Source organism: Podarcis erhardii, assembly GCF_964252035.2.
Source record: "Podarcis erhardii genome assembly, chromosome: 4".
In the NCBI taxonomy this organism is placed as follows: domain Eukaryota; kingdom Metazoa; phylum Chordata; class Lepidosauria; order Squamata; family Lacertidae; genus Podarcis; species Podarcis erhardii.
The window spans coordinates 7,579,897-7,607,687 of record NC_138508.1 but is presented as its reverse complement, the minus strand read 5'-3'; the positions used below and the strand labels follow the sequence as shown (position 1 = coordinate 7,607,687).

Below are 27,791 nucleotides of genomic sequence, written 5' to 3'. Positions count from 1 at the left end.
TCTGTTATTGTCATGGTCATCGCGCCACTCCTTGGTGTGTGGAGTGCCTCAGGGTGCGATACTCTCCCTGATGCTTTTGAACATCTTTATGCGCCCCCTCGCCCAGCTTGTCCGGAGTTTTGGGCTGGGTTGCCATCAGCATGCCGATGACTCGGCCCCAGACACACTGACCAGATGTTTGGAAGCTGTGGCTGGATGGTTACGTGGGAGCCGGTTGAAGCAAAATCCTTCGAAGACAGAGGTCCTGTGGCTAGGACGGGACGATATGGGATGGGGGGGCAACTCCCATCTCTTGCGGGGGCACAATTAGTGGCAGCACCGTCCGTTAAGAGTTTGGGTGTAATCTTCGACACCTCCCTTTCCATGGAGGCGCAGATTGCAGCTATAACGAAGGCAGCATTTTTCCATCTCCGCCAAGCTAAGCAGTTGGCCCCTTACCTCTCTTGCCCTGACCTAGCCACTGTCATCCACGCTACGGTCACCACCAGACTGGATTATTGTAACTCACTCTACGTGGGGCTGCCCTTGAGGCTGACCCAGAAACTCCAGGGGGTGCAGAATGCTGCAGCGAGACTCCTTACGGGGTCTTTGCTGCGAGATCACATTCATCCGGTGCTATACCAGCTGCACTGGCTCCCGGTGGAGTACAGGATCAGGTTTAAGGTGCTGGTTTTAACCTTTAAAGCCCTATACGGCCTAGGACCCTCGTACCTACGGGACCACCTCTCCTGGTATGCCCCACAGAGGAACCTACGGTCTGCAAATAAAAACATCCTGGAGGTCCCAGGCCACAGAGAGGTTAGGCTGGCCTCAACTAGAGCCAGGGCTTTCTCGGCTGCGGCTCCAATCTGGTGGAATGCTCTGTCACAAGAGACAAGGGCCCTGCGGGACCTGACAACTTTCCGCAGGGCCTGCAAGACAGAGTTGTTCCACCAGGCCTTTGGTCAGGGCGCAGCCTTTGGCAACCTGCACAGAATTTTGCTTAACGGTTGCCATCAATTTCATTTTAATTAATTTTTATAATGAAATGTTTTTAGAATGTTGGATTATTTGATTGTTTATTTGATTGTTGTTAGCCGCCCTGAGCCCAGCTTTGGCTGGGGAGGGTGGGATATAAATAAATTTTCTTCTTCTTCTTCTTCTTCTTCTTCTTCTTCTTCTTCTTCTTCTTCTTCTTATCTATATGTATGTGTTGAGGTCACACAATGCATTACATTTGCGAGAGACAACAGGACTGCTTTGATTCCACTCCCCATTAACACTTTCACACTGTTTTGACATAAATTTGTTCCTTTTATTGGAGAAAAACGACATTTTAGAAAATGGTTGTTCACAGAAGGGATAGAAGAGATTTTTCAGCATGAATAAAACGCACCAGATGGGACAAAAAACAGATGGAATGGATTTTAAACCCCTCCTTGTTGTTTTCTTTTAAAAACTCCTGCCGTTGCCTTTGTCCTGAAATACACCCTGGCAGATTTACTCAGCTTCCTTCCCAGGTCTCTCTCCCATCCAATAAAAGGTTTTCTTAAAAAAAAAAAAATCATTTTCCTTCTGCCTGATTGATAAATATATATAAAAAAATCAAAACTTGCTTGCAAATGGACAACGTTGGTTTAATAATGGAAGTCCTGTCTTGAATCCCTAACATAAAAACTAAGAGTCCTTTTGCAGCCAGCAGCCAAGACAAAAATTAATTCAGCATAGCTTTTGTGATAAATGCCGCGTGGTGCAGGGCTGCCTAAAGCAGTTGCCAGCTTAAAATAAAAATAATTATACAGAGGGCGATGCAACCTCCCCCCTTCTGAGAGTCCTTAGCAAGTCCACCTTCATAGGAGCAAAGGAACCTGATGGAGCAGGTTGAAGGCATTCTCAAAGCAAGGCAAAGCGAATCCTGGCTGGATCTTTGCATCTGTTTTGTATGTCTCAAATTTAAAATCTTTTCTCCCCCCCCCCCCCCGGAGAGAGACAGAGAAAGGAAGGAAGAAAAGAAAGAGAAAGAGAAAGAGAAAAAGAGAGAGAGAGAGAGAGAGAGGAAGAGGAAGAGGAAGAGAAAGAGAAAGAGAAAGAGAGATCTCAGGACAAAAACAGAGGCTAACATTCGTTGCTATTTTGCTTTATTGGCTTAAACTCAGCATGAGCCCAGCGGGTAAGGTGGACGCCGGACGGAGCCTACTTTATCTTCCTCTCTGTGAGCAGGCTGTCGTGAAGCTTGGAGACTTCTGGCTCAAAGGCTTCCATGACTAAGGTGCCGTTGCAGTCGAAGAATTTGGCGATGGACATTGTGAATTCCGCCTCCCTCTGCTGCCTGCTTCTGCCGCTGATGAATGTCATCTTCAGGGTGTATTTGTCGTCAAACCTAGAGAGGTGGTTGCAGGAGCAGAGAGAGCTGGAGGTCAAGCCATTTAAGTTCTGGTTGCAGCTGCATTATAGAGCTGAACCTAATAGTTATTGTATTTTTAATATTTTGTTGGGAGCCACACACAGGGGCTGGGGAAATCCAGCCAGATGGGTGGGGTATAAATTATTATTATATTAGTCTGGTTAAACGGATCAGAATCTCACTAGACGCCCTGCACTGCTTATTGAGTCCAGCATCCTGTTTTCACAGTGGCCAATCAGGAGCCTTTGGGAAACCTGTAAGCAGGAGTCAAGCCCAAGAGTAACACCCTCCCCTCTTTTGATTTCCAGAAACTAGTATTATTGCTATTACTATTATTTATTAAATTGGTGTACAGTGGTACCTTGGGTTACAGTACTTAATTCGTTTTCAGGTTGCGGACTGTGGGAAACCCGCAAGTACCGGAAAGGGTTACTTCCGGGTTTCGCCGCTTGTGCATGCGCAGAAGCGACAAATCATGTCACGTGCGTGCGCAGATGCAGCGCTGCAGGTTACGAACGCTGCGGGTTGCGGACATGCCTCCGTCACAGATTACGTTCGCAGCCCGAGGTTCCACTGTACCACCCTATGCCTCCAGGTCTCAGGGTGGTTACAACAGAAAACCACAATATAAAAAAACACAAAATACAGTGGTACCTCGGGTTAAGTACTTAATTCATTCTGGAGGTCCATTCTGAAACTGTTCTTAACCTGAAGCACCACTTTAGTTAATGGGGCCTCCTGCTGCCGCTGCGCCGCCAGAGCACGATTTCTGTTCTCATCCTGAAGCAAACTTCTTAACCCAAGGTACTATTTCTGGCTTAGTGGAGTCTGTAATCTGAAGCGTATGTAACCTGAGGTACCACCGTACATAATAAAAATTTAAAACAACCCAATAACACCTCTCTCCTCTCCAACACTTTAAAAAGGGCATCCTAGATAATAGCACTCAATAACTTGTGATAATTCAGCCCGACTCTCACTGGGGACGGCTGAACCACTCCAGGGGCAAGAGGCGAAGGCCAACATGATTTTCCACAAGCAGTTCCCACTGTCCCCGTAGAAAACTAGCCCGAGAGAGCAAATCCTAGCTCTGTACGTGGAAGGGATTTTTCTGCATGCAGCTTTCCCTGGGCGAGAGCCTCCTACGTCCAGTTTAGCAGCGTGGTGAAGAACAAGCTTTCAGCAAGCCAAGAGATCCTGCTCGCAAGCCAAGACTTATCTGTTTCAAACTGTCTTATGGATAACGGTGATCGTGTAGCAAGAACAGGTTTCACATGCTTAATCTGAATAATTAGCGGCAAGGCAGTCTGCAGGGCTGTGAGGGCAACATTTGGCTGCTATACTCTGCGGCGGCGAGGTTAAGGTTCCAGGTCTTACAAGCGCGATACCTCAAGGACCACCTTTCTTCATATCAACCATCCAGGACTCTGCATTCATCACAAGGCCCTTCGTTGTGTGCCTCTTCAGTCCAGAGGGTGGCAATACAGGAACGGGCAGTGGCTCCCCATTTGTGGAGTGCTCTTCTATGTACAGTCGTACCTTGGAGGCCAAACGCCTTGGCTCCCGAACGATCGAAACCCCGAAGCAAGTGTCCAGGTTTTCAAACAATTTTCAGAAGCCGAACATCTGGCACAGCTTCCGATTGGCTGCAGGGGTCCCTTTACCTTTAACCTGCATTTTATTCTGTGAACTGCCCCGAGATCTATTGATGAAGGGCTGTATATAAATTTAATAAATAGAATAAATAAATGAGGTGGCACAGCTGGCAAATGGGAAGAGGGCAGAAATGGGGAACTGAGGATAGCAAGGCACGGCCGTGCATGCTCTGCCGGGGAGACATTACTTCTGCACCAAGGAGCAGCATCCGTGGCCTGAGCGAACTCTGCGAATTAACTAGAGCTGCACCACGTTTGCTTACTGGGCCCAATTCAGGCATAGGCAAACTTGGCCCTCCAGATGTTTGGGGACTACAACTCCCACCATCCCTAGCTAACAGGATCAGTGGTCAGGGATGATGGGAATTGTAGTGTCAAAACATCTGGAGGGCCGAGTTTGCCTATGCCTGGCCCAATTTATTCTGGTCGCCAAGGAAATAGGCAAAATCTCAGAACCTCCCCTCCTATACCTTGGAAACTCTGCTCAGCTGCCCACCTCTGGCTTAGGCTGTTTCAGCTTATGCAAGAACACAGTGTCAGACTACTGGGTCCATATAGCTCAGTACTGTCTACACTAACAGGCAGCAGCTCCCTAGTGTTTCAGACGGGTCCTGGAGAGCCCTGCTGGGAGATGGCAGGCATGTAAGCAGAGACAGGCGCTCTGCCTCTGAGCTACATGCGCAACATCCAGGGCTAGAAGCTTGTGTTTCCTCCAGAAACAAATGACCGGCGAGATTCTCAGGGTGCCAAATTCGACAGCCAAAACCATCCCCTACAGCTGCAGGGTACAAATACAGAAATGGCAAGAATACTCAAAAGCCCTGAACACCGTTACAAGGTTTCTCCCAGGGGCGGGAGGGGAGAGAAGAGAAGAGGCTGGTACCTTTTCAGACTCGAGGAAAGCTGCCAGATGTCATCGGGATCCATTCCAGCTGGATCTTTCCTATGTGCTACCAGGAAGATGCTCTTCTCCTTATACGAGGTATAGATGGTCAGAATCCCCATCATAACAAAATACGTGGGGAGACATTAAGGAAAAGAGTGTCGGTGGCTGGAGACTGGAGAACGCGGCGACAGAGTGGCGGTAAGAGTCAGCCTGTCCTCTACAGAGAATTATTGCCCTATTCAAAGCCACGTTGTCCGGATCCGACGGTTTTGCAAATGAGGAATGCCACCGGGCTCAAGCCCACTTGACGGGAGCAGAAATAAAACTGCCAGCGCATTTGCAAAGCTAAGCAATGGTCCAGCATGGTTTCAAATTGGATGGGAGGATGCCTGCATTTGGGGGGGGGGGTTTGGACTAGATGACGCTCTGGATCTCTTCCAACTCTGCAATCCTATACAAAATCGCAAGAAATCAGAAAGGGGTTTTCCCCAGCAGTGTTGCCTTTCCTCTTGTGTGGACAGGGTTATGGAGTAAGGTTCCATGCGATTAGGAAGTATCTTGGCAATGCTATGTATTACTACGACTTCATTGAATTGTCTTGATGAATTCATTGTTGTTGATTTAGGGAGGTAGCCGTGTTGGTCTGATGCAGTAGAAATATATAAAAATAAATTTACAAAATGTCCAGTAGCACCTTAGAGACCAACTAAGTTTGTTCTTGGTATGAGCTTTCATGTGCATGCACACATCTTCAGATACCTCCAGTATTCTTCAGTATCTGAAGAAGTGTGCATGCACACGAAAACTCATACCATGAACAAACTTAAAGGGACCCCTTACCATTAGGTCCAGTCGTGGACGACTCTGGGGTGGCGGTCTCTAAGGTGCTACTGGACAACTTTTTTATTTATATTTCATTGTTGTTGTTTGCTTTATATGCCATTGCGTTTGACATTCTAGTGAATATCAACGTACAGTGGTACCTCAATTTATGAACTTAATCCGTTCCAGAAGACTGTTCTTAAACCGAAAGTGTTCTTAAACCAAGGTGTGCTTTCCCTAATGAGGCCTTCCACTGCTGGCGCCCTTCCACTGTTCGGATTCCGTTCTTAGACTGAGGTACAGTTCGCAAACCGGGACACTACTTCTGGTTTTGGGGAGTTCGTAAACCAAATCATTCATAAGCAGGGCTGTTCTTAAACCGAGGTACCACTGTATAAGTTTCATTTTCAGCTGAATCTGGGGAAACCACCTGAAGCATCTGTTGTGTCGAGTTACAGTGGTACCTTGGTTTGCAACCGCTTTGGATTACAACTGTTTTGGATTAGAACCACGTCAAACCCAGAAGTGTATGTCCCTTATTTTGGATTACAACCCACTTTTTTTGGGTTTACAACCAATTTTTTTTGGGGGGGGAGGCCCCATTGGTGAAAGTGCGCCTTGGGTTACAACCTGTTTTGGTTTACAACTGGACCTCCTAAACGGATTATGGTTGTAAACCACGGTACCACTGTATTTCAATTGCTTTTGTTTGATTTGCCCATTACAAACAGCTGAAAGCCTGTAGGTTTTTGATAATAAACCCGATTTGCAATGGGAGCTGAATAATTTTGATTGCAACTGTAGTTCAACCGTTTGCAATGCAGGGATCTTTGCCCAACGTGGGGCTCGAACCCACAAACCTGAGATTAAGAGTCTAATGCTCTACCAGTTGAGCTATCCCAGGTCTTTCCAAAATTGCACTTTCCATCTTGTGCAAGCGGGGTGGGGGCAGCTTTGACAAGACACCCTCTTAAGGGCAGGCTAGATCTGATTTCGGCAACCAAGCCATGAAGGGGAATGAATGCTTGGGGGAGGCTGAGGCCCCTGCCCACAAAAAAGGATATGATACAACACAGACAGCAAGAACTGGCTTGGATTCGGGGAAGGGGTGAAGGTAATCCCATATTAAAGCCACGATGGCGAAGAGGCAAGAGATTGTGCAGATAACAAGGCGGCCATCTATCAGGCAGAAGTTTTCCACGTACTTGTACTTTTCCAACAGAACCTAGAGGGAGGGAAAGAAGCGCATTTAACAAAGGAAAGAGCAAACTCGATCTAGACCTCGAGTAGTCATAGCATCAGAGCGATGGAGAGATAGAGAAATTTAGCAAAGTATTCCCCAACGGACTGCTGAGGAGGCTAGCAAGGAGGAGTAACGAAGCCTGCAAAACCATGAAGGAAATACAGTGGTGCCCCGCAAGACGAATGCCTCGCAAGACGAAAAACCCGCTAGACGAAAGGGTTTTCCGTTTTTTGAGGCGCTTCGCAAGACGAATTTCCCTATGGGCTTGCTTTGCAAGAAGAAAGCCCATAGGGAAATCTCCGGGGACCTCTTTTAAATGCTGGCGGTGGGGAGCAAAGCCTTTCCCCCCCCTCCGGCCTTCAGAAGAGGTCCAGGAAGGCCGGCGCGGGCCGAAAGGCTTTGCTCCTCACCGCCAGCATTTTAAAAGCGGTCCGGGATAGCAGGGAAGCACTTCCCGCTATCCCGGACGGCTTTTGAAGGCGGGGGGGGGGGAGCAAAGACTTTTGCCCCCCGCCGGCCTTCAGAAGAGGTCCTGGACCTCTTCTGAAGGCCGGCGGGGGGCAAAAGTCTTTGCTCCCCCCTGCCTGCCTGCCTTCCCGGGAGAGCGGAGAAACGCGCGTTTCTCCGCTTTCCCGGGAAGGCAGGCAGGTTTTTTTTAAAATGCTGGCAGGCGGCAGCGAAGGCTTCTCTGCCGCCCACCAGCATTTTAAGATCGCCCCGGACAGCGGACTTCAAAAGCCGTCTGGGAAAGCGGAGAAACGCGCGTTTCTTCGCTCTCCCGGGAAGGCAGGCAGGTTTTTTTAAAATGCTGGCAGGCGGCAGCGAAGGCTTCTCTGCCGCCCACCAGCATTTTAAGATCGCCCCGGACAGCAGAGCAGTCCTCCGCTGTCCGGGTTTTTTTTAAAATGCTGGCAGGCAGCAGCGAAGGCTTCTCTGCCGCCCACCAGCATTTTAAGATCGCCCTGGACAGCGGAGCAGTTCTCCGCTGTCCGGGGTTTTTTTAAAATGCTGGCAGGCGGCAGCAAAGGCTTCTCTGCCGCCCACCAGCATTTTAAGATCGCCCCGGACAGCGGAGAAGTCCTCCGCTGTCCCGGGGTTTTTTAAAATGCTGGGGGTGGGAAGAAAAGCCCTTGTCCCCCCCCACCCCCAGCCTTCAGAAGGGGTCGGGGGACAGACTGTCCCCGGACCTGGTCTGAAGGCGGTTTCCATAGGAACGCATTGATTGATTTTCAATGCATTCCTATGGGAAACCGTGCTTCGGAAGACGAAAAACTCGCAAGACGAAAAAACTTGCGGAACGAATTAATTTCGTCTTGCGAGGCACCACTGTACCTGGCTATTCCACAAGGGAGGGGAAATGGTACCTTTTTGGCAGAATCGTCCAACGAGTTCTTCACGGCTGAACCATCCCACTTGTCCACTTTTACAGGTTTGTCATCAATCTTCCACTGTGGGGTAAAGGAACAAAAACACAAGCAAGAGTTGCATCAATGAGTGCACCTCAATTATCACAGGTGAAAACGGTCACTCATCTTGTGCGTCTGTTAAATTTATAATCATCTCTTCTATATGTCAACAGCAACGTCTGGTTGGCTCCCAAATCATTTCCAATTTGGGGCCTGGTGAATGTTTTCAGCGCAGTGCTCCTGAAATGTGCAATGCCGACAGCGACGGAATAATGTGTGTTGCAGAGGAACACCAGGTGCAGCTTGCCAAAGACCTCTGCCTGCAATTAAACGTGACGATAAATACACTGGATTACATCCAAGAAGGTCATACTCGAGGGGAGACACACTAAAACCAATGGGCTTAAGTTAGCCATGACTAATGCAAATCCATTGATTTCAATGGGCTTATCTCGTGTATGACTTAGCTGGATACAGCCCACGTGAAATGTCCATAGTAGTTTCCCCTGCAGTCAGGGGTTGATTGATAGACCTCACATGTCATGGGGACCCCTATAACACTGACCATTACAACAGGAGACGCCACAGCTCAGAGGCTGGCAAATCACAAGTCTTCCCAAGAACCCAGGCTCTAGCACAGGGGTTGGCAAAGTTTTTGTGGTGTGGGCTGGTTCTCCTTCCGGCGCAGAGGATGCGAGCGCAGCCTCCCATTGGCTGCAGGAGCTTCCTGCAACCAATGGGAAGTTGGCCAGCGTCGTGGAAGGCGGTCCCCGCTCTGCTCTGTGCCAGTTTAGCATGGCACACGGGAGCCGACCGAGCGGGCGCCCATGGGCCGGTTAAATGACCCCCATGGGCTGCTTGTGGCCCATGGGCCTTAGGTTGCCAACCCCTGCTCTAGCATCTCAGGGCCAAACAAGATGTGGTGTTGATGTCTTCAGCCCTGACGCGCTTCATTTTATGCTACAGGGTGTTTGCTTGTGAGCACAGCCAGCTTAGGACCATGCCACACACACACACACCGCAATAAGAAGACTGGAACAGGACTGTGGTAGGGCAAAGAGTGAAAGCCCCTCTCCCCATGCACAGAGAAAATACGGGGCTAAATGATCCATTTTGCATGTTCAAACAAAAAACTCTCCCTCATATTTGGTTATAAACAGTTGTTAAGATACATATGCTTGTGGAACAGTGTAGCAGGAATCAACACAGGCTTTTGAAAAGATGCATAAGCTTGAAGCATAAGCCCTAGGCTGCATTAAATGAAGTTTTACTTACTGTAATGAATACATTGAAGTTAGTCATGCCCTTCAATTCCTACTCCCGAGTATGACTGAATGGAGCCCTGCCTAATAAAGATACTAAGAGCTAATGTGGCCTAGCGGTCAGAGGCTAAGCCATGAACTTCCTTCCTCCTTCCATTTCTGCAGGTTGCTTCCTGTTACGCGCTACAACCCTAAAACAGAGAGACACATCACCCCTCTTAAAGTACACATCATCCTTCTTAAGACAGAGGGAGAGTTTCAACTGCTCAAGGTTCAAAGGGAATTCTGAATCCATCCCTTTCCAACACGGGAGACAGAAAGCAAGCCTTCCTGTGGATAATATGATATAATCCGACGCAGGAGGGCAACAATTCAGATTTGTACAAGACTCTGGAAGTCTAGAGCAGCTGCCCATCAGTGTAGGTGATACTAATGTGTGACATTTTAATCTTTGTTGGAAACCGCCAAGAGTGGCTGGGGAAACTCAGCGAGATGGGCGGGGTACAAATAACAAATTATTATTATTATTATTATTATCATCATCATCATTATTAAATTGTGCAAAGAAATGCTGTAGGGGAGGGAGAGAACAGCCTCCTCCTCCATGAACATCCCTCTTTCAAAGCCAACGCAGCTGGTGGACACCAACAACATCAAGGAACACAAGAAGAGCCCTGCAACTGGGTCAGGCCAAAGGGACACCCCCTAACCCCCCGCCCAGCATCCTGACATGATAGCAGTGACATGAGAGCTCAGTGGGTAGAGCACAAGGCTGTTGCTCTCAGGATCGCGGGTTTGAGCCCCACGTTGGGCGAAAGATCCCTGCATTGCAGGGGGCTGGACTAGATGACCCTGGTGGCATCACAGGCGCCGCACCTCCGCGCTTTTGCCGCCTCCTCCGAAGCCACCCAAATTGCTGGCTAACTCTTGTGGCTGCGAGTTCCGCGCGCTAACGGCGTAAAGAACCAGGAGTTGGGGGAGGGGGAAAGCTGCATTGTGGCTCCTCAGGGAATGGATGGATGGAGCCTAATAATAATAATAATTTATTATTTATACCCCGCCCATCTGACTGGGTTTCCCCAGCTGCTCTGGGCGGCTTCCAACTGAATATTAAAAACAATACAGCATCAGGCATTAAAAACTTCCCTAAACAGGGCCGCCTTCCGTTGTCTTTGAAAAGTAAAATAGTTGTTTATTGCCTTGACATCTGATGGGAAGGCGTTCCACAGGGCAGGCGCCACCACCAAGAAGGCTCTTTGCCTTGTTCCCTGTAACCTCACTTCTCGCAGGAAGGGAACCGCCAGAAGGCCCTCGGAGCTGGACCTCCTGGGCTATGTCTGGGCTGAACAATGGGGGTGGAGACGCCCCTTCAGGTCTTCTGGACCGAGGCCATTTAGGGCTTTCAAGGTCAGCACCAGCACTTTGAATTGTGCTCAGAAACGTTCCTTAGCCTACGGAACTCCCCGCCACTGCCTTCGTCCAGGCGCGTGTGGGTTTTTTTTTTTTGCTCCCTCCTCCCTCGCCGAGGCCCTTCCAGCCCGGGTCCCTCGAAGCAGAACGACCCCTGCCCGCTTAGCCCGGTCCACCTTGTCCAATATCCCGTTCTTGTTAGCGCCGCCGCCGCCTCCTCCTCCAGCGCCGCCGCCTTTCGCCGCCATCTTGCCTCCTCCTCCCTGCTTAGCGACCTGTTCGCCGCTGATTGGCCGGCAGCGGGAGGAACGGGGCGCGCAAGGGACGGCGGGATTGGTAGTTTGGAACGCGGCGGCTTGCGTGGAGGGAGATAGGCCGGCGCGTGTGCGCGTGCGCATTGGGGGGGGTTGGCCTGTTGTTTTTTAAAATGGACTGTGGAATTCTGGGAAGAACTTGGCGTGCCCTGCGCGACAATGGCCCGGATTCCCCTTCACCGCCCCCCCCCGCGTGGCATTCTGGGAGGCGTAGTTCCCCCCGGCTTCCGGCTTCCTCGTTACCGTGGCAACCGCGTGGCCGGGCGAGGACATGGGAACCGGGGCCTCCTCGTAAAGGGGGAAGGGAAAGAAGGCGAGCGGGGGGTGGGGGTGGTCTTGCTCCGGAGGGGGCGGAGTAGCCTGACTGCTGCGGGGCAAAGGCCAGGTAAAGCGTGGTAGAGAATGAAAACAACCCCCCCCCCTCTTTCTGTTTCTCTGTCGCCGCCTTTCTAGCCCTTGGAGGTCTTCGACCTCTATGGCTTCCCCACCCCCAATGCTGCCTCACACCTGGACAGGTGACCCCGGACAGGTGAGGGGGTCGGGCTCAGGACGCAGAGCCCCAGGCCTGCCCTCCTTCCCACTCAGCTGTGAAGATGGCTGGGGGTGCTGGGGACCAGGCAGAGATGCTGCGCGCGCAGGCTCTCTCATTCTTCCTCAGCAGCCCAAGGGACAACCTCACAGGGGTGCTGTGGAAATCAAACGGGCCAGCCATATCTATCTATCTATCTATCTATCTATCTATCTATCTATCTATCTTTCTATTTCTTTATCAGCAACCCAATGGACTACCTCATAGGGGTGCTGTGAAGACAAAATGGGCCAGCCATATCTATCTATCATCTATCTATCTATCTATCTATTTCCGTATCTATATATCTATTATTTATCTATATTTCTATTTCTTTGTCAGCAACCCAATGGACTACCTAATAGGGGTGCTGTGAAAATAAAATGGGCCAGCCATATCTATCTGTATATCTATCTATCTATCTATCTATCTATCTATCTATCTATCTATCTATATTTCTATTTCTTTATCAGCAACCCAGTGGACTACCTCATAGGGGTGCTGTGAAGACAAAATGGGCCAGCCATATCTATCTATCTATCTATCTATCTATCTATCTATTTCTGTATCTATATATCTATTATTTATCTATATTTCTATTTCCTTGTCAGCAACCCAGTGGACTACCTCATAGGGGTGCTGTGAAAATAAAACGGGCCAGCCATATCTATCTATCTATCTATCTATCTATCTATCTATTTCTTTATCAGCAACCCAATGGACTACCTCATAGGGGTGCTGTGAAGAAAAAATGGGCCAGCCATATCTATCTATCTATCTATCTATCTATCTATCTATCTATCTATCTATTTCCATATCTATATGTTTTCTATTTCTATTTCTTTCTTAGCAGCCCAAGGGACTACCTTGCAGGGGTGCTGTGGAAATAAAACGGGCCAGCTGTTTCTATATATCTATTATCTATATTTCCATTTCTTTATCAGCAACCTAAAGGACTACCTCGCAGAGGTACTGTGAAGACAAAATGGGCCAGCCATATCTATCTATCTATCTATCTATCTATCTATCTATCTATCTATTTCCCTATATCTATTATATATCTATATTTCGGTTTCTTTCACAGCAGCCCAAGGGACTACCTCACAGGGGTGCTGTGGAAATAAAAGGGGCCAGCCGTATATATATTTCTCTTTCTTCCTTTCTGTTTCTATTTCTCAGCAGACCAAGACACTACCTCGCAGGGTTGCTGTGAAGATACAACAGGCCAGACATTCTCTCATCTATCTATCTATCTATCTTTCTTTCTTTCTCTCTTTCTCTGTCTCTCTCTTTCTATTTCTTTCTCAGCAGCCCCAGGCACTGAGTGGCTGTGAAGTAGTGTTGTCACCTTTGTTCTGGGAAAATACAGCACAGGACCATGAGCATAGCTAGCAGATTCAGAATGAAATGTCTCAGCAAGAGTTATTTTAAATTACCGTATTTTTCGCCCTATAGGACGCACCTTTTCCCCTCCAAAAATGAAGGGGAAATGTGTGTGCGTCCTATGGGGCGAATGCAGGATTTCGCTGAAGCCTGGAGAGCGAGAGGGGTCGGTGCACACCGACCCCTCTTGCTCTCCAGGCTTCGCGCACCTCTCCGCAAGCAGCGGGAGCCCAGCGCTGGGCTCCCGCTGCTTGCGGAGAGTCGCCTGCATGCTGAAGCCTGCCCGCGCTGAGCTCAGCGCGTCGAGGCTTCGCGGACCTCTCCGCAAGCAGCGGGAGCCAGCGCTGGGCTCCCACGGCTTGCAGAGAGTTGCCTGTTTGGGGGCTGGGGTCGGGGGAAGCTCGGGCTTCCCCCGCCCCAGCCCTGCGCCTGGGGGGGAAAATAATTTTTTCCCCTTTATTCCCCCCCCAAAAAACTAGGTGTGCCTTATGGGACGGTGCGTCCTATAGGGCGAAAAATACGGTACTTTCTTTTGACCCCAAGGGCTCTGGAAAATCTGTCAAAATCTTTCTACAATTTCTACTTTTAGTTAATTTTTTTTATTTATTTACTTGATTTAGGTGGGGGCAGCTGCTCCCCCCTGGCTACACCCATGGGGGGGGGTTCCCCACCTGGTGCTGAAGTGTCTTCAAAGCAATCAAGTACAATCTATTGCAGCCAACAGGGTGGCCCCTCTGGAATTTATCACACACACACACACACACACACACACTCTCGTGAATGTGTAAATCTACATGTGCTTGGCTACCCAAAACTTAAATACATGACCTTTTGCACATCCTTTCAAGCACATGCATTTGGAGAGGATCCTTAACTTGGCAGAGAGAGAGAGAAATACAGGACAAAACTGTATCAATACAGGACGTAGCATTTTACATCAAAATACGGGACAATCCTGTATTGTGCAGGACAGGTGGCAACCTTACAGTGTGAAGATAAAATGGGCCAGTCATATCTATATTTCTCTCTTTCTATTTCTTTCTCAGCAGCCCAAGGCACTACCTCACAGGGTTGCTGAGAAGATAAAATGGGATAAGGGAAGGGGCTGGGATCATACTCTAGGACACTGGAGGGTGTGTGAGATGGACAGGCAAGGATTGTAAGCTTGCAACATTCCAGTCCTCGTGGCAGCTGTGGGGTGCCTGGAAGGTAGAATTGTAGTTGGAGAGGTGTGGGTAGCTCAGTCCGCAGAGCACAAAGAGGGTTGTGGGTTCGAGCCCCTTGTTGGGCAGAAGATTCCTGCATTGCAGGGGGTTGGACCAGATGACCCTCAAGGCCCCTTCCAACTACGATCCTATGATTGTGTGAGAGAGAGTGAGAAGGAAGGAAGGAGGGAGGGGTGCCTGGCTGATTGCAACTGAAGCAAATGGGAGAGGCTGCATTTTCCCTGTGCAGGTTGCTGACGTGTTGCCCCTCCTCAAAAAGTAATAATACAGTCATATATCGGGTTACAGACGCTTTGGGTTGCACAATTTTGGGTTGCACAAGTACCGGAACAGGTTACAGTGGTGCCCCGCAAGACGAACACCTTGCAAGACGGAAAACCCGCTAGACGAAAGAGTTTTCCGTTTTGGAGGTGCTTCGCAAAACGAATTTCCTAGGGGCTTGCTTCGCAAGACGAAAATGTCTTGCGAGTTCCTGCGGGTTTTTTTCCCTTCCCCCCCCTTTTTCTAAGCCGCTAAGCCGCTTATCCGCTAAGCCGATAAGCCGCTAAAAGCCGCTAAAAGCCGCTAAACCGCTAATAGTGCTAAGCCGTCAATGACGAAAAAACCGCTAGACGAAGAGAATCGCGGAACGGATTCTTTTCGTCTTGCGAGGCACCACTGTACTTCCGGATTTCTGCGCATGTGCAGAAGCGCTAAATCACACTTTGCAATGTGCAGAAGCGCCAATTGCGACCCAAGTGTGCACAGACACGGCGCTGCGGGTTGCGGACCTGCTTCCCGCATGGATCACGTTCGCAATCCAAGTGTCCACTGTAATCAGGACTGGAGGGGAAGGGCAGAGGCAAAGTGTTCAAGTATCCCATGCTTGAGGCAGTGTGGTGTAGTGGTTAGAGTGTCATACTATGAACTAGGAAAGGGGGGTTCAAAGCCCTACCTGGCCACAAAGCTCACTGCCTCTCAGCCTACCCATCCCTGAAGGGTTGTTTTGGGAATTATATGATGAGTGGGAGAAGCATTTTCTCCTTGGAGAAAAATGTGGGATGTAAATGCAATAAGTAAATAAATAAACAGAGCCCTAGACAAAACATACATAGGAAGCAGATGCCACTGTGGGTAGATTTCTGCAGGCAAAGCAGTTGCTGGGCCTCCGAGCTACGGCCCTTCCTCTTCCTGCCCCCCATTATATGCTAAAAAATAAAGCCCTGCATTTAAGGACCCAGTGTGGAAGACATAATGCTGTATCTGAGAGCAGACCATTGCTTTTCTTTCAAGGAATGAATGGCAACCATTGATTTACAACAGGAGGAAGTCGCAGCGTGTTCTGCAGAAACACTGATCCTGGCCTGCTTTGACCCCAGTTATCAAGAATCAGCTCTGTTCCTGTCTGTGCAGCCTCCAGCTCCTGAACTCTGTTTCCAACACTAAAGCTGTGGTGTGAAGTTTAAGGAACGGGTTTTTATGTGAAGATTCCTACAGCATTTCTTAAGGTACGAAATCTGGAACAGTTTTCTGCCTGTCCCTGCCATAATAATAATAATAATAATAATAATAATAATAATAATAATAATAAAATTTTATTTATCTCCCACCCTGCCCAGCCAAAGCCAGGCTCAGAGCGGCTAACAGCAGCAAAAATAGCACAGTTTACATAAAATCACAGTCAATTAATTGAAATACATTAAATACATCAATAAAACCAATTCAGAATCAAATGAATGACAACCATTGGGCTAGAGTTCTATGAGGTTTACAGAAGGAGGGGGTCAGACTGTGCCTTGGCCAAAGGTCTGGTGGAACAGCTCTGTCTTGCAGGCCCTGTGGAAAGATGTCAAGTCCCGCAGGGCCCTAGTCTCCTGTGACAGAGCATTCCACCAGATCGGGGCCACAGCCGAAAAAGCCCTGGCTCTGGTTGAGGCCAGTCTAACCTCCCTGTGGCCCGGGATCTCCAAGATGTTTTTGTTTGAAGACCATAAGGTCCTCCGTGGGACATACCAGGAGAGGCGGTCCCGTAGGGCGGTCCCGTAGGTACGAGGGTCCTAGGCCGTATAGGGCTTTAAAGGTTAAAACCAGCACCTTAAACCTGATCCTGCACTCCACCGGGAGCCAGTGCAGTTGGTAAAGCACTGGATGAATGTGATCCCATGGCAAGGACCCCGTATAAGGTAAAGGGACCCCTGATCATTAGGTTCAGTCGTGGCCAACTCTGGGGTTGCGGCGCTCATCTCGCTTTATTGGCCGAGGGAGCCGGCGTACAGCTTCCGGGTCATGTGGCCAGCATGACTAAGCTGCTTCTGGCGAACCAGAGCAGCGCACGGAAACGCTGTTTACCTTCCCGCCAGAGCGGTACCTATTTATCTACTTGCACTTTGACATGCTTTCGAACTGCTAGGTTGGCAGGAGCAGGGACCGAGCAACGGGAGCTCACTCCGTCGCGGGGATTTGAACCGCCGACCTTCTGATCGGCAAGTCCTAGGCTCTGTGGTTTAACCCACAGCGCCACCCGCGTCCCTTAAGGACCCCGTATATATTTTATTATATATTGTATTTATATCCCTCCTTCCCCTCCCCTTTAATGACCTCTAGATGGCATATGAGACTCTCTCCCTCCTCAGTTAATCCCCACAAAACATGCTGTGAGGTAGGTTCAGCTGAGAGGCGATGACTGGCCCAAGGTCACACACCCAGCGAGCTTCATCATGGCCGAGTGGAGATTCGAACCCTGGTCTCCCAGGTCTTAGTCTGACGCTCTAACCACTACACCACACTGGCTCTCACACAGGGGCATACGGAAGGGGATGAGCCTTCACCGCACCACCACCGTGCCTTCGGGGAAAGATGGGGTGCTAATCTGATAAAACCCAAACCATTAAGGGAAGACGTGATTTCTGGGGGTCAGTCCGCGACTTCTAAACAAACGAGGCTGAACTTTGCAACGTTCCTGCCTATACCTCACGTCCCCTGCCATGGTTCCTCCTTGTTCCGTTGCTGGTGCAAGGCAACGGCGAAGAGAAGGTCTTTTCTTGTAGGCGTTCTCTGGGAACGTTGCACCATGGCTTCAGCTTGATGTTAACCCTCACGTCCCCATGTGTCACCCGCATCGCTGACCGTCCTCACTGCCGCGATGCCATGGTGCTTGCTGGGCTCTGCCCCTCTGCAGAGGGTGCTGGCGGGAAGGGGGCCTTTGTGTTGTGTCACAGAAGCTAGGCTGCTTTGCTCAGCAAAGACATCACGTGGGTTTACTTAGAGCAGCAGCAGTACATAAAGTCTCAAGCCCTTATGATGGGGCTTGTGTAGAGGTCAATAGAGGTGCAATATTCTGCTTCCGGCCACAAGGACTGTTCTGTATCAGAGGCCATATGTTGTTGAATCCCAGTTGCTTGGAATCGCAAGTGGGGAGAGGTCCATTGTACCCAGTTCCTACTGGTCCCGCTATGGTCTAAACCACCGAGCCTCTTGGGCTTGCTGATCAGAAGGTCGGCGGTTTGAATCCGCGCAACCGAGTGAGCTCCCGTTCCTCTATCCCAGCTTCTGCCAACCTAGCAGTTGGAAAGCACGCCAGTACAAGTAGATTAATAGGTACCACTGTGACGGGAAGGTAAATTGCATTTCTGTGCACCCTGGTACTCGTCACAGTCCTCTATGCACCAGAAGCGGTTTAGTCATGCTGACCACATGACCTGGAAAGCTGTCTGTGGACAAATGCCAGCTCCCTCAGCCTGAAGCAAGATGAGCGATGCAACCCCATAGTTGCCTTGGGCTGGACTTAATCGTCCAGGGGTCCTTTATCTTTTTTACCTTACTGGTGGTCTTCCCAGTAAGTATCTGGCTGGCCACTGGGAGGACAGGATGTTGCACTTGGTGGGCCATTGGCCTGATCCAGCAGCCTCTTCTTGCATTGTAATGCAATTTTTGGAACGACCGGCAGTAGACAAGGCCCTGTGTGGGATAGCGGAATGGAGCATTGGACTTGAATTTGGAAGGCCTGGGTTCAAACCCCTGCTCAGACATGCAGTTCCATGGCTGGTCTGGAGCAAGTCATTTTCTTGCTGCCTTGGCCCGCTTCCAACGATTGTTTGAGAGGAAAGAATTGTTAGGATATAGTTCTGTTCCACCTTAAAAGAGTCAGGCATGATTGCTGTGTGTCACATGCCTGTTTACTCTCAGCACTGTTCTCTCTCGGAACTTCTGTTTTGTATATAGCTTTTGTTCTGGCTGTTTCCTCGACACGGATGCAAGCAGTCATGTTTTTCCTTTGTTCTGATCTACGTTGAATAAAGCTGTAAATATGCTCTTCTGTCTGAATCTTCCATTGTGGAGACTGCTGAAAAGGGTGTGCACGAGTCTTGGAATGTGTCTGAGGCTCGTGTCGCTAATTGACTGATGCTGTTCCAACGGGAGACCGGAGATCATCCGGAGACGACGTGGAGGCCTAATGCCTCCCTCTCCCTGGCAGTATCCCAACAAGAATGGCACAGCTCCATCTGTACCCTGCACTTCTTGGAGAAGGGAATGATGCAAACGTGAGGACCCCGAGTATGTGCACACTTTGCCAGGCCCCTAAAGATTCAATCAGTGCCATGCACATTTTCTTGCACTTGTGGGTTTGAGGGTCTGCAGCTTAGTGGCAAATCCCTGGTATCTCCCATTTAGAAGAAGGGTCCTGGGCATCAGGGCTGGGAAAGGGTTTGGGCACTGGGGCTGGTCAATATATCAATATAGCATCCCAAACCGGTTTGAAATCCACATTGTGATGTCGGTTTTATAATTCTTGACCTGACAATATATCGCGAATCATGATGTGTGTGTATGTGTGCTATGCAAAAATCGGAATGTGGAAAAACTGTGAAGCCAGCCAATGGTTCTACATAGCTCCATCCTTATTTCAGACAGTGATATATCAAGATATTGCAATGTTCAGCTAGGGATATATCACAAAGTTGAAAACCAGCTCCATCCTTATTTCAGACGTTGTGATATATTAGTATAGTAGTACCTCTGGTTACGTACTTAATTCGTTCTGCGGGTCCGTTCTTAACCTGAAACTGTTCTTAACCTGAAGCACCACTTTAGTTAATGGGACCTCCTGTTGCTGCCGCGCTGCCGGAGCAGGATTTCTGTTCTTATCCTGAAACAAAGTTCTTAACCCGAGGTACTATTTCTGGGTTGGCGGAGTCTGTAACCTGAAGCGTCTGTAACCTGAAGTGTCTGTAACCTGAGGTACCACTGTATATCACAATGTTTAGATGGTGCTATATCATGAAGTTGAAAACCAGATATTGCCCAGCGCTGCTGTTCGCCTCTACATAGTTCCATCCTTATTTCAGTCATCGTGATATATTGCGATGTTGAAAACCAGGTATCGCCCAGCCCTAGTGAGCTCTCACAGCAGCCAGTCCTGGATTCAATCAACCAGTGATCTGATGCAGGCAGCTTCATGACACGAACCCAATCTTTGACCCACCCAGAGCAATATTGTCAACCCTCCCTGGGGCAGTTGTAGCTAAGCAGTATATAGATTACCCGAACAAATAAAACAGCATCGTTCCGTCAGTCATCCTTTTGCGTAGCTAATGGCCATTACAAAATCCAAACAGGCTTTAAAATATCATCAAACATTTAAATAAAAAGAGAGCCTGGATCCAACCCAACATGTATATAAACATGTTGGGTTGGATCCAGACTTATTCATTGTGCTTCGATTAAACCTATTGAAATCAATGGGACAAGCCAGTCATGAAAATAGGGACATCCTAAGGGAAAGCGGGACATTCCAGGATCAAATCAGAAACTGGGACGGCTTCTGTAAATCTGGGACTGTCCCTGGAAAATAGGGACACTTGGAGAGACCTGCTGGTGTAGGAGAGATGTGACTCAGTATAAGGAAGCTTTCTGTTTTCCTAGGGTGCTAAAAAAACCCATTGATTTAGCCTTGAGAGCCTTGCTGTTCTAGGAAATCTTTGATCGCTTTCTCTGCTGCCTTTAGGTGCTAGAATGACAACATGGCTACCAAAGGAATGTATAAACTGGACGATGGAAACTGCTGCCCCAGCAACTGCTTTCCGGCCCGGAGCCTTTTGCGGTCCAGATATGAGGAAGGTAACCCATCCCGACGTTGATAACGTGGAAATAAATTTCCTGGAGATCAATAGGGCTCCCTCTTAGGCCTTCCCCCACCTCAAGGGCAACCTGGGTGCTGCACCCCAGTGGCGGGTGAGGCTAGAGGCAGGAATGGGGAGAGCATCAGATGTCCTGTACATGTCCTGTTCTCCCTGGGCTCCTGGGTAAACACAGGACTCAACTCATGCAACACCAATAAGGTAACATCCAGGGCCTGATCAAGGTCAGGGTCCAGGCTAGGACAGACCACAACAAGAGTGAAGCGAGAGGCAAGGTCAGAGCCGACCATGGTCAGATTCGGTGCAGGCAGGCAATCCAGTAGCAGGCAAGGCTAAGCTGGTGCAAAGTGTTCCTGTTTTAGATCCCTGGAAGCCAAGTTTGGGGCAAGTACTCTTTTGTGAGGGAACCCCAGCAGAGATTTAGCACTGCAAAACATGCAGCACAGAAAAGTGTGGAAATGCAGGCTTTAGAATGTGCCCTTCCAGTGAGTCCTAAAGTGTCTCCTTCTAAAAGCTCGCTCCAAGGTTTTCCACTTCCCCAGCACTGAGATAGACTACACAGTAGGTAAGTCATGGTTTACTTACAAAGCTCTTCAAAGGTCAGATTCATGTGGTTTTCCATGCAGCAGTCAGGCAAGGTGCACAGGCAGTTTAAAATGTTGCTTAGTTACAAACGGTAGAAGTTTCTGAACTATTGGTGTAGAAAAACACAAGTTTCACGCTCCATTTTGGTCTGAAACAAAAGAGGGTGATTGAAGCCATCCGGCTGGAGCGACCAGGACAGAGCTCTTTATATACCGAAGCTCACATGGAGCGGTGTAGAAATTTTACGAAATGAATAGGAATAAATGAATGAGGTCGCGTGTGGCAAATCCACAGTGCGCTTTCTCCTGATTTGATGCTGGCTGTTTTCCGCCGTGGCTCCTCAGGGGCTGGCCACTGGCAAGTGGCCCGCCGGACAGCGGAGAAGACCAAGATCGAGTTGCTGTTTGGGACCAAAGTCCCCCAAGTTAGGCTGAGAAGACCAGAAACAGCGAGTGGGGCTTACAGGCTTCTGGACAACAAAACTCTCGATGGTGCACAACTGGTGAGTGTGATCGGGGTATTGCTGCTTTTCTGTTGTGTGTGTGGAGTGGCTTCAAGGAAGAGACCGTACAGCTTGAGACTGGTGCTGATCCTTGCACAAATATGTTAATAATAATAATAATAATAATAATAATAATAATAATAATAATAATAGTAATAATTTTTTTATTTATACCCCCCGCCCATCTGGCTGGGTTTCCCCAGCCACTCTGGGCGGTTTCCAACAAAACACTAAAATACAATAACCTATTAAACATTAAAAGCTTCCCTAAACAGGGCTGCCTTCAGATGTCTTCTAAAAGTTTGGTAGTTGTTATTCTCTTTGACATCTGGTGGGAGGGTGTTCCACAGGGCGGGCGCCACCACTGAGAAGGCCCTCTGCCTGGTTCCCTGTAGCTTGGCTTCTCGCAGCGAGGGAACTGCCAGAAGGCCCTCAGCACTGAACCTCAGTGTCCGGGCAGAGTGGCTGGGGAAGCCCAGCCAGATGGGCAGAGTATAAATAATAAATTATTATTATTATTATTATTATTATTATTATTATTATTATTATTATTATTTCGGCTCTTCAGCTCTTTGACCATTTTAGTTGTACCATTTGGGGGTGGTTGAGAGCATGAAAAACTCGAGCATCATTCGAAGAGGCCCAGAGCTTGGCTTTCCTTGGTAGAGGATTTTGCATTTTTATTTTTTCTGTATTGCTCCTCCCAAGAGCTCAAAGTGGGCTTCATGGCTCTCCCCATTACCCTTTGAGGTGGTTGGTGACTAGCCCAAGGTCGCCCAGTGAGATTTCATGGCTGAGCAAGGAACTGAACTCTGGTCTCCAAAGTCCTGGTCCAACACCCTGGCCACTAGGCCACACTGCCTTCCTTGGGCAGTGTGTGTCCACAACCCTGTTTTCTGGCTTGTTGTATTAGGAAGTCCCCCCCTTTTTTTCTAAATTTTATTTATACTTTTCAAGTTTATACATTTCACTGATTTTATAATCATTTTCACATGTCAAAACTTGACTTCCTTCCCCCTCTTTCTGCGGTTCCTTACATTTATTTTTAATATCTTCTGCATATCATAATTGTCTTAATTTGCTCATTTGTTCATCTTCCTTAAATATGAACACTGCAGGTTGTTACAATAATCCTGCCAGTGTTTTTATCTGTTTACAATTTATTTGCAAATACAGTGGTGCCCCGCAAGACGAATGCCTCGCAAGACGGAAAACCTGCTAGACGAAAGGGTTTTCCGTTTTGGAGGTGCTTCGCAAAACGAATTTCCTATGGGCTTGCTCCGCAAGACGAAAAAACCGCAAGACGAAGAGACTCGCGGAACGGATTCTTTTCGTCTTGGGAGGCACCACTGTATGCAATAAACCATTTCCATTCTTTTATAAACAGTTTGTTATCTTGATTTCTTATTCTCCCAGTAAGTTTCGCCATTTCTGTATATTCCCTGAATTTTTGTATCCATTCTTCCTTTGCTGGGACTTCTTCTTCTTTCTGTTTTTGGGCAAGTAACATACTTGCCGCTGTAGTAGCATACATAAATAAGGAATTTTCAGGAAGTTTTTAATGCTTGATGTTTTTATATTATGTTGAAAGCTGCCAGCGTCAGATGGGCAGGGTACAAATGATATATCATTATTATTATTATTTCCAGATTAAGCTCCACCACGTGAAAAGCCCGTCACATTTGTGCTCTGTGGACATCAGTAACCAAAATTTTGTCTTGGTGAGTAGGAGGCTTGCCTTGTGAATTTACTCTGGTGTGCGTTGTACTGGGATAGCAGCAGATCTGGTGAAATGGGTTGGAACAACAACCCACCTAAGTGGCTGAATATAGCCATGGCTCAAGCCTGGAAAGTCACGTTGCTATGCAACCATTAGTTGGGGGGCTTCTATGGGATGCGGGTGGCGCTGGGGTCTAAACCTCTGAGCCTCTTGGGCTTGCTGATCGGAAGGTCTGTGGTTCGAATCCCCGCGACGGGGTGAGCTCCCGTTGCTCTGTCCCAGCTCCTGCCAACCTAGCAGTTCAAAAGCACCAGTGCAAGTAGATAAATAGGTACCTCTGGGGCGGGAAGGTAAACGGCATTTCCGTGCGTTCTGGTTTCCATCATGCTGTTCTGTTGTGCCAGAAGTGGTTTAGTCCTGCTGGCCTCATGACCCGGAAGCTGTCTGTGAACAAACGTCGGCTCCCTCGGCCTGAAAACGAGATGAGCGCCGTAACCCCATAGTTGCCTTTGACTGGCCTTAACTATCCAGGGGTCCTTTACCTTTGCTTTAGTTGGGGGGCTGGGGTCCAACTGCTCTGCAGTTGGCCCTACTTCTCTGTGGATGGAGCTTGTTTCCTTTTCATTCTACAGGCAAAAGAAGAAGATTTTGAGCAGTTTGACTGCGTTGCCTATATCAACGCCACAGAAAATCTCTTGACCTTGGGTAAGGAATGCGTGGCAGTTTGTGGGCTTCAGCACTGGCATGTTATTTTTAATTGGACTGTTGGGTGGGCCATGAAGAATCAGCAGGCATGTTCACACAGGCGGCTTGAAATGCAGAGAGGTCATTTTCCGCATTTGCACAGAGATGTTTGCATCAAAATGGGGTTGGGGGTGTCTTCACCTGAAACACATGGTTTTTTGGGTTCCCCTGCCTCCTGCAACTCCCATTCATTCAGCTGTCATCTGCGCCTGCACAACGGCTATTAGGGTACATCCTTGTGCAAATTAATTGAAACAAACAATGAATTTAGTAGCTTATTGTACAAAACTCACATATACGTACATTAGTAATGGATATGACCTCCGCTATTTTTTAAGTAGCATTTGAACATGGCATGGAGTCTACTGTACTAGTTACAAACAGTCACTGTTGATTTTCGGATCCATGCACCACACTTGAATCAGCGCCTGAATGAGCTCCATAGTCATACAGTCTACAGAACGGAGGCGACTTTTGCATATAGCCCACAAATTCTCAATGGGATTTACGGCCGGGGAATTCCCTGGCCAATCAAGTACCTGTATTTGCTGCTCTGTCATGAATTTCTTCACCACTTTCGATGTGTGACAGGGGGCTAGATCCTGCTGCAATATCCCAGTACCGTCAGGATACCTCTTTACCAGCTCTGGAATAACTCTCTTTCGTAGAACCTCAATATATTGTGGCGAGCGCATCATTCCTTCTATTGGCTGCAGGCTTCCAACACCATAATAACAGAAGCATCCCCAAAACAACTTTTGTGGGTGCTTGACAGACTGATCAATGTGGCAATCACAAAGCTTCTCTTAGATAGAAAACATGCTTTGTTTCAATTCATTTGCACAAGGATGTAGATTTAGGCTTCCTCAGAGCTGGAGGAGTGGTCCCACCCACTTCAGACTTTTCCTTCTTAATGGCTTTCTTAATGCACCATCACCTCTGCTTCATTCTTGGTCAATGGCTCCTTTCCCAGGTGATTTCCTGAACACGGGAAGCTGGTTTCACCCAAATGTTAATGTGCTAAATCCAGTGACTGGCACTCAGGAAGGGTGGGGGTGGTCCAGGAAGTAGAAGGGTAGTCCAGGCACCCCACAAACTCACAACACTACATGACCTTGTGTTTCTTAGCCATTATGGCTCCAACCTGGCCTGTTGGCGATGACCCACAGCCATTTTGAAGGGGAAATGTGTGTGCGTCCTATGGGGCGAATGCAGGCTTTCGCTGAAGCCTGGAGAGCGAGAGGGGTCGGTGTGACCAGGCTTCAGGAAGCTATCCGCAAGCCTTGCGAGCCCGGCGGGAGTTGCCGCCGGGCTCGCAAGGCTTGCGGATAGCAGCCTGTTCTTGGGGCTGGGTGGGGGAAATAATTTTTTTTTATTCATTTCTCCCCCCAAAAACAAGGTGCGCCCTATGGGCCAGTGCACCCTATAGGGCGAAAAATACGGTACTCATTTTTATGCACACTTTCCCCCAATATATGTATTTTGGTAAGCATCGTTTGGTTCAGAGAAGGGCACATTCTGAAGGATGGCTGTGTTTCAGTTCTCGTCTTGTTTTGGAAACTGCAAATTTGATCGATTTGGATTTAAATGGCTGGGGAAACCCAGCCAGGTGGGTGGGATATAAATAAGAAAATTATTATTATTATTATTGCAAACCGAACCCCCATCCCTAGCTGGAGATCATTTTGCCCCCATCCCTAGCTGGAGATCAGAGTGGCATGTGCCATAGACCTGTCATGCATCTAATATTAATGTTAATGTTAATGTTAATGTTATTAATGTTATTATTATTGTTATTATTAATAATAATTTATTATTGATACCCCGCCCATCTGGCTGGGTTTCCCCAGCCACTCTGGGTGGCTTCCAACAAAATATTAAAATACAGAGGTCCGTTAAACATTAAAAGCTTCCCTAAACAGGATTGCCTTCAGATGTCTTCTAAAAGTCTGCTGGTTGTTGTTCTCTTTGACATCTAGTGGGAGGGCATTCCTATAAGCTAGACTTCTGGCCTCAGGGACACTAGAAGACCTTTCCCCTTTCCAAGTGTTGAAGTGAGATTCAGCCAGCTTGTCCTTTGCTTTGGGTGGCAAAATGCCTTGAGCTGGCCCTCCAACTGCTTAGAAAGTGTGTTTGTGTGGTTCCCTTTTTTGGAGACTCAGTGTTGCCCAAAAGAACATGCACATCTGGGGAGTCCTAAATGGGGGGTGGCGGCTATACCATTCACATGCTTTGTGCCCAGTAATCCAAAACAATCGGCACTGATTCTTTCGGTTGATGTTGCCTTCCCTTTTATCACCCATTCAGACGCTTTCCGTACATTTCCTGGGCTCCGGGAACTGGAACTCTCCTTGAACGGCCTAAGGAATCTAAAAGTCAACGCCGGGGACTTTCCACACTTGGAAGTAAGTCAGAGGGGTGACTGATAGAGCTTAAGGGACTAGCTTCTCGTGGCATGTAGGGAAAGGGCCTGGAACTCACTGGAAGAGCAGCGGCTTTTCCTGCAGAATGTCCTGGGTCCATTCCTTGTTGTGGTGTTCCCAAAGCAAGGAAGGATTGGACTCTGATTAATAAAATACACACAGAGGCTTTGACCAGCAAGACTCTGCGAGGAGTGGGTATAATAATTCCTCTCCACCCCTCAGCCCAGGTCGTTTTATTCACAAAAGAACTTTTTACACAGTGTTCGTAAGAACCAATCAGATTTTCTCTGTTCCACGTGGGGACAAAGTTACACTACAAAAGCTAATTTAAGCATGCATACTTCTAGGGTAAATAAAACAGGACTAAAAAGAAGGAATGCATTCAGCAACCCCAGGTGTCATAAGCAAGCAATAAACACGAGAGGAAGGATGGCAAGGAGATAGGTATCTTTATCACCTTCCTGTGAAACTATTTCCAGGCCCTAAGATTAACAAAACCAAGGATACATCAGAGAAACTGCCTACTATCTTTTACGACCCAGGATGCCTGGCGAAGCAACCGGCAACTGGGCTGTGTGCGTGACTTGTCACGCAAGAGAAATAGGACAGGGATGCATAGGCGTGGATTGATCAGAAATCATATCAAAATGGCTTAAACCCAGTCAACGCAATGCTTTCATTGCTGACACAAATGGCTTGCTCCATATTTTTTATAATTCCTCATAGCAATCCCACCTGATCACTTGTTGTTTGTTGTTTAGTTGTTCAGTCGTGTCTGACTCTTTGTGACCCCCTGGACCAGAGCACGCCAGGCCCTCCTGTCTTTGGTCAAACTCATGCTGGTAGCTTCGAGAACACTGTCCAACCATCTCCTCCTCTGTCCTCCCCTTCTCCTTGTGCCCTCCATCTTTCCCAGCACCAGGGTCTTTTCCAGGGAGTCTTCTCTTCTCATGAGGTGGCCAAAGTATTGGAGCCTCAGCTTCAGGATCTGTCCTTCCAGTGAGCACTCAGGGCTGATTCCCTTCAGAATGGATCGGTTTGATCTTCTTGCAGTCCATGGGACTCTCAAGAGTCTCCTCCAGCACCAGAATTCAAAAGCATCCATTCTTTGGTGATCAGCCTTCTTTATGGTCCAGCTTTCAC

General features: G+C 48.3%; 2 protein-coding genes across 4 annotated transcripts in view; one reads left to right on the top strand and one right to left on the bottom strand.

Annotated features, from left to right (window-relative positions):
- Window positions 1–2,100: 2,100 nt before the first annotated feature.
- Window positions 2,101–17,715, bottom strand: SPCS2 (signal peptidase complex subunit 2). Of its 2 annotated transcripts, none has more exons than XM_081860765.1 (5): window positions 17,507–17,715; window positions 8,354–8,437; window positions 6,812–6,971; window positions 4,922–5,057; window positions 2,101–2,359 (listed from the first exon to the last, which is right to left on the bottom strand). In XM_081860765.1, exons 1-5 carry the CDS (start codon window positions 17,654–17,656, stop codon window positions 2,173–2,175), a joined length of 717 nt encoding a protein of 238 aa, XP_081716891.1. In that variant the 5' UTR covers window positions 17,657–17,715; the 3' UTR covers window positions 2,101–2,172. The 2 variants fall into 2 exon arrangements, with proteins under 2 accessions (XP_081716891.1, XP_081716890.1); XM_081860764.1 differs by lacking the exon at window positions 17,507–17,715 and adding an exon at window positions 11,244–11,398.
- The window catches only part of XRRA1 (X-ray radiation resistance associated 1), a 37,755-nt gene continuing 21,655 nt past the window's right edge, over window positions 11,692–27,791 (top strand). Inside the window, exons 1-7 of one of the 2 annotated variants that reach the window (XM_081860113.1) lie at window positions 11,692–11,766; window positions 15,831–16,045; window positions 20,542–20,654; window positions 21,604–21,761; window positions 23,411–23,482; window positions 24,114–24,186; window positions 26,533–26,630. In XM_081860113.1, coding sequence (XP_081716239.1) covers window positions 20,558–20,654; window positions 21,604–21,761; window positions 23,411–23,482; window positions 24,114–24,186; window positions 26,533–26,630 — 498 coding nt within the window. In that variant the 5' untranslated portion in view covers window positions 11,692–11,766; window positions 15,831–16,045; window positions 20,542–20,557. The remainder of the gene's footprint in view (window positions 11,767–15,830; window positions 16,046–20,541; window positions 20,655–21,603; window positions 21,762–23,410; window positions 23,483–24,113; window positions 24,187–26,532; window positions 26,631–27,791) is intronic. The other variant, XM_081860114.1, reaches the window with a different exon arrangement.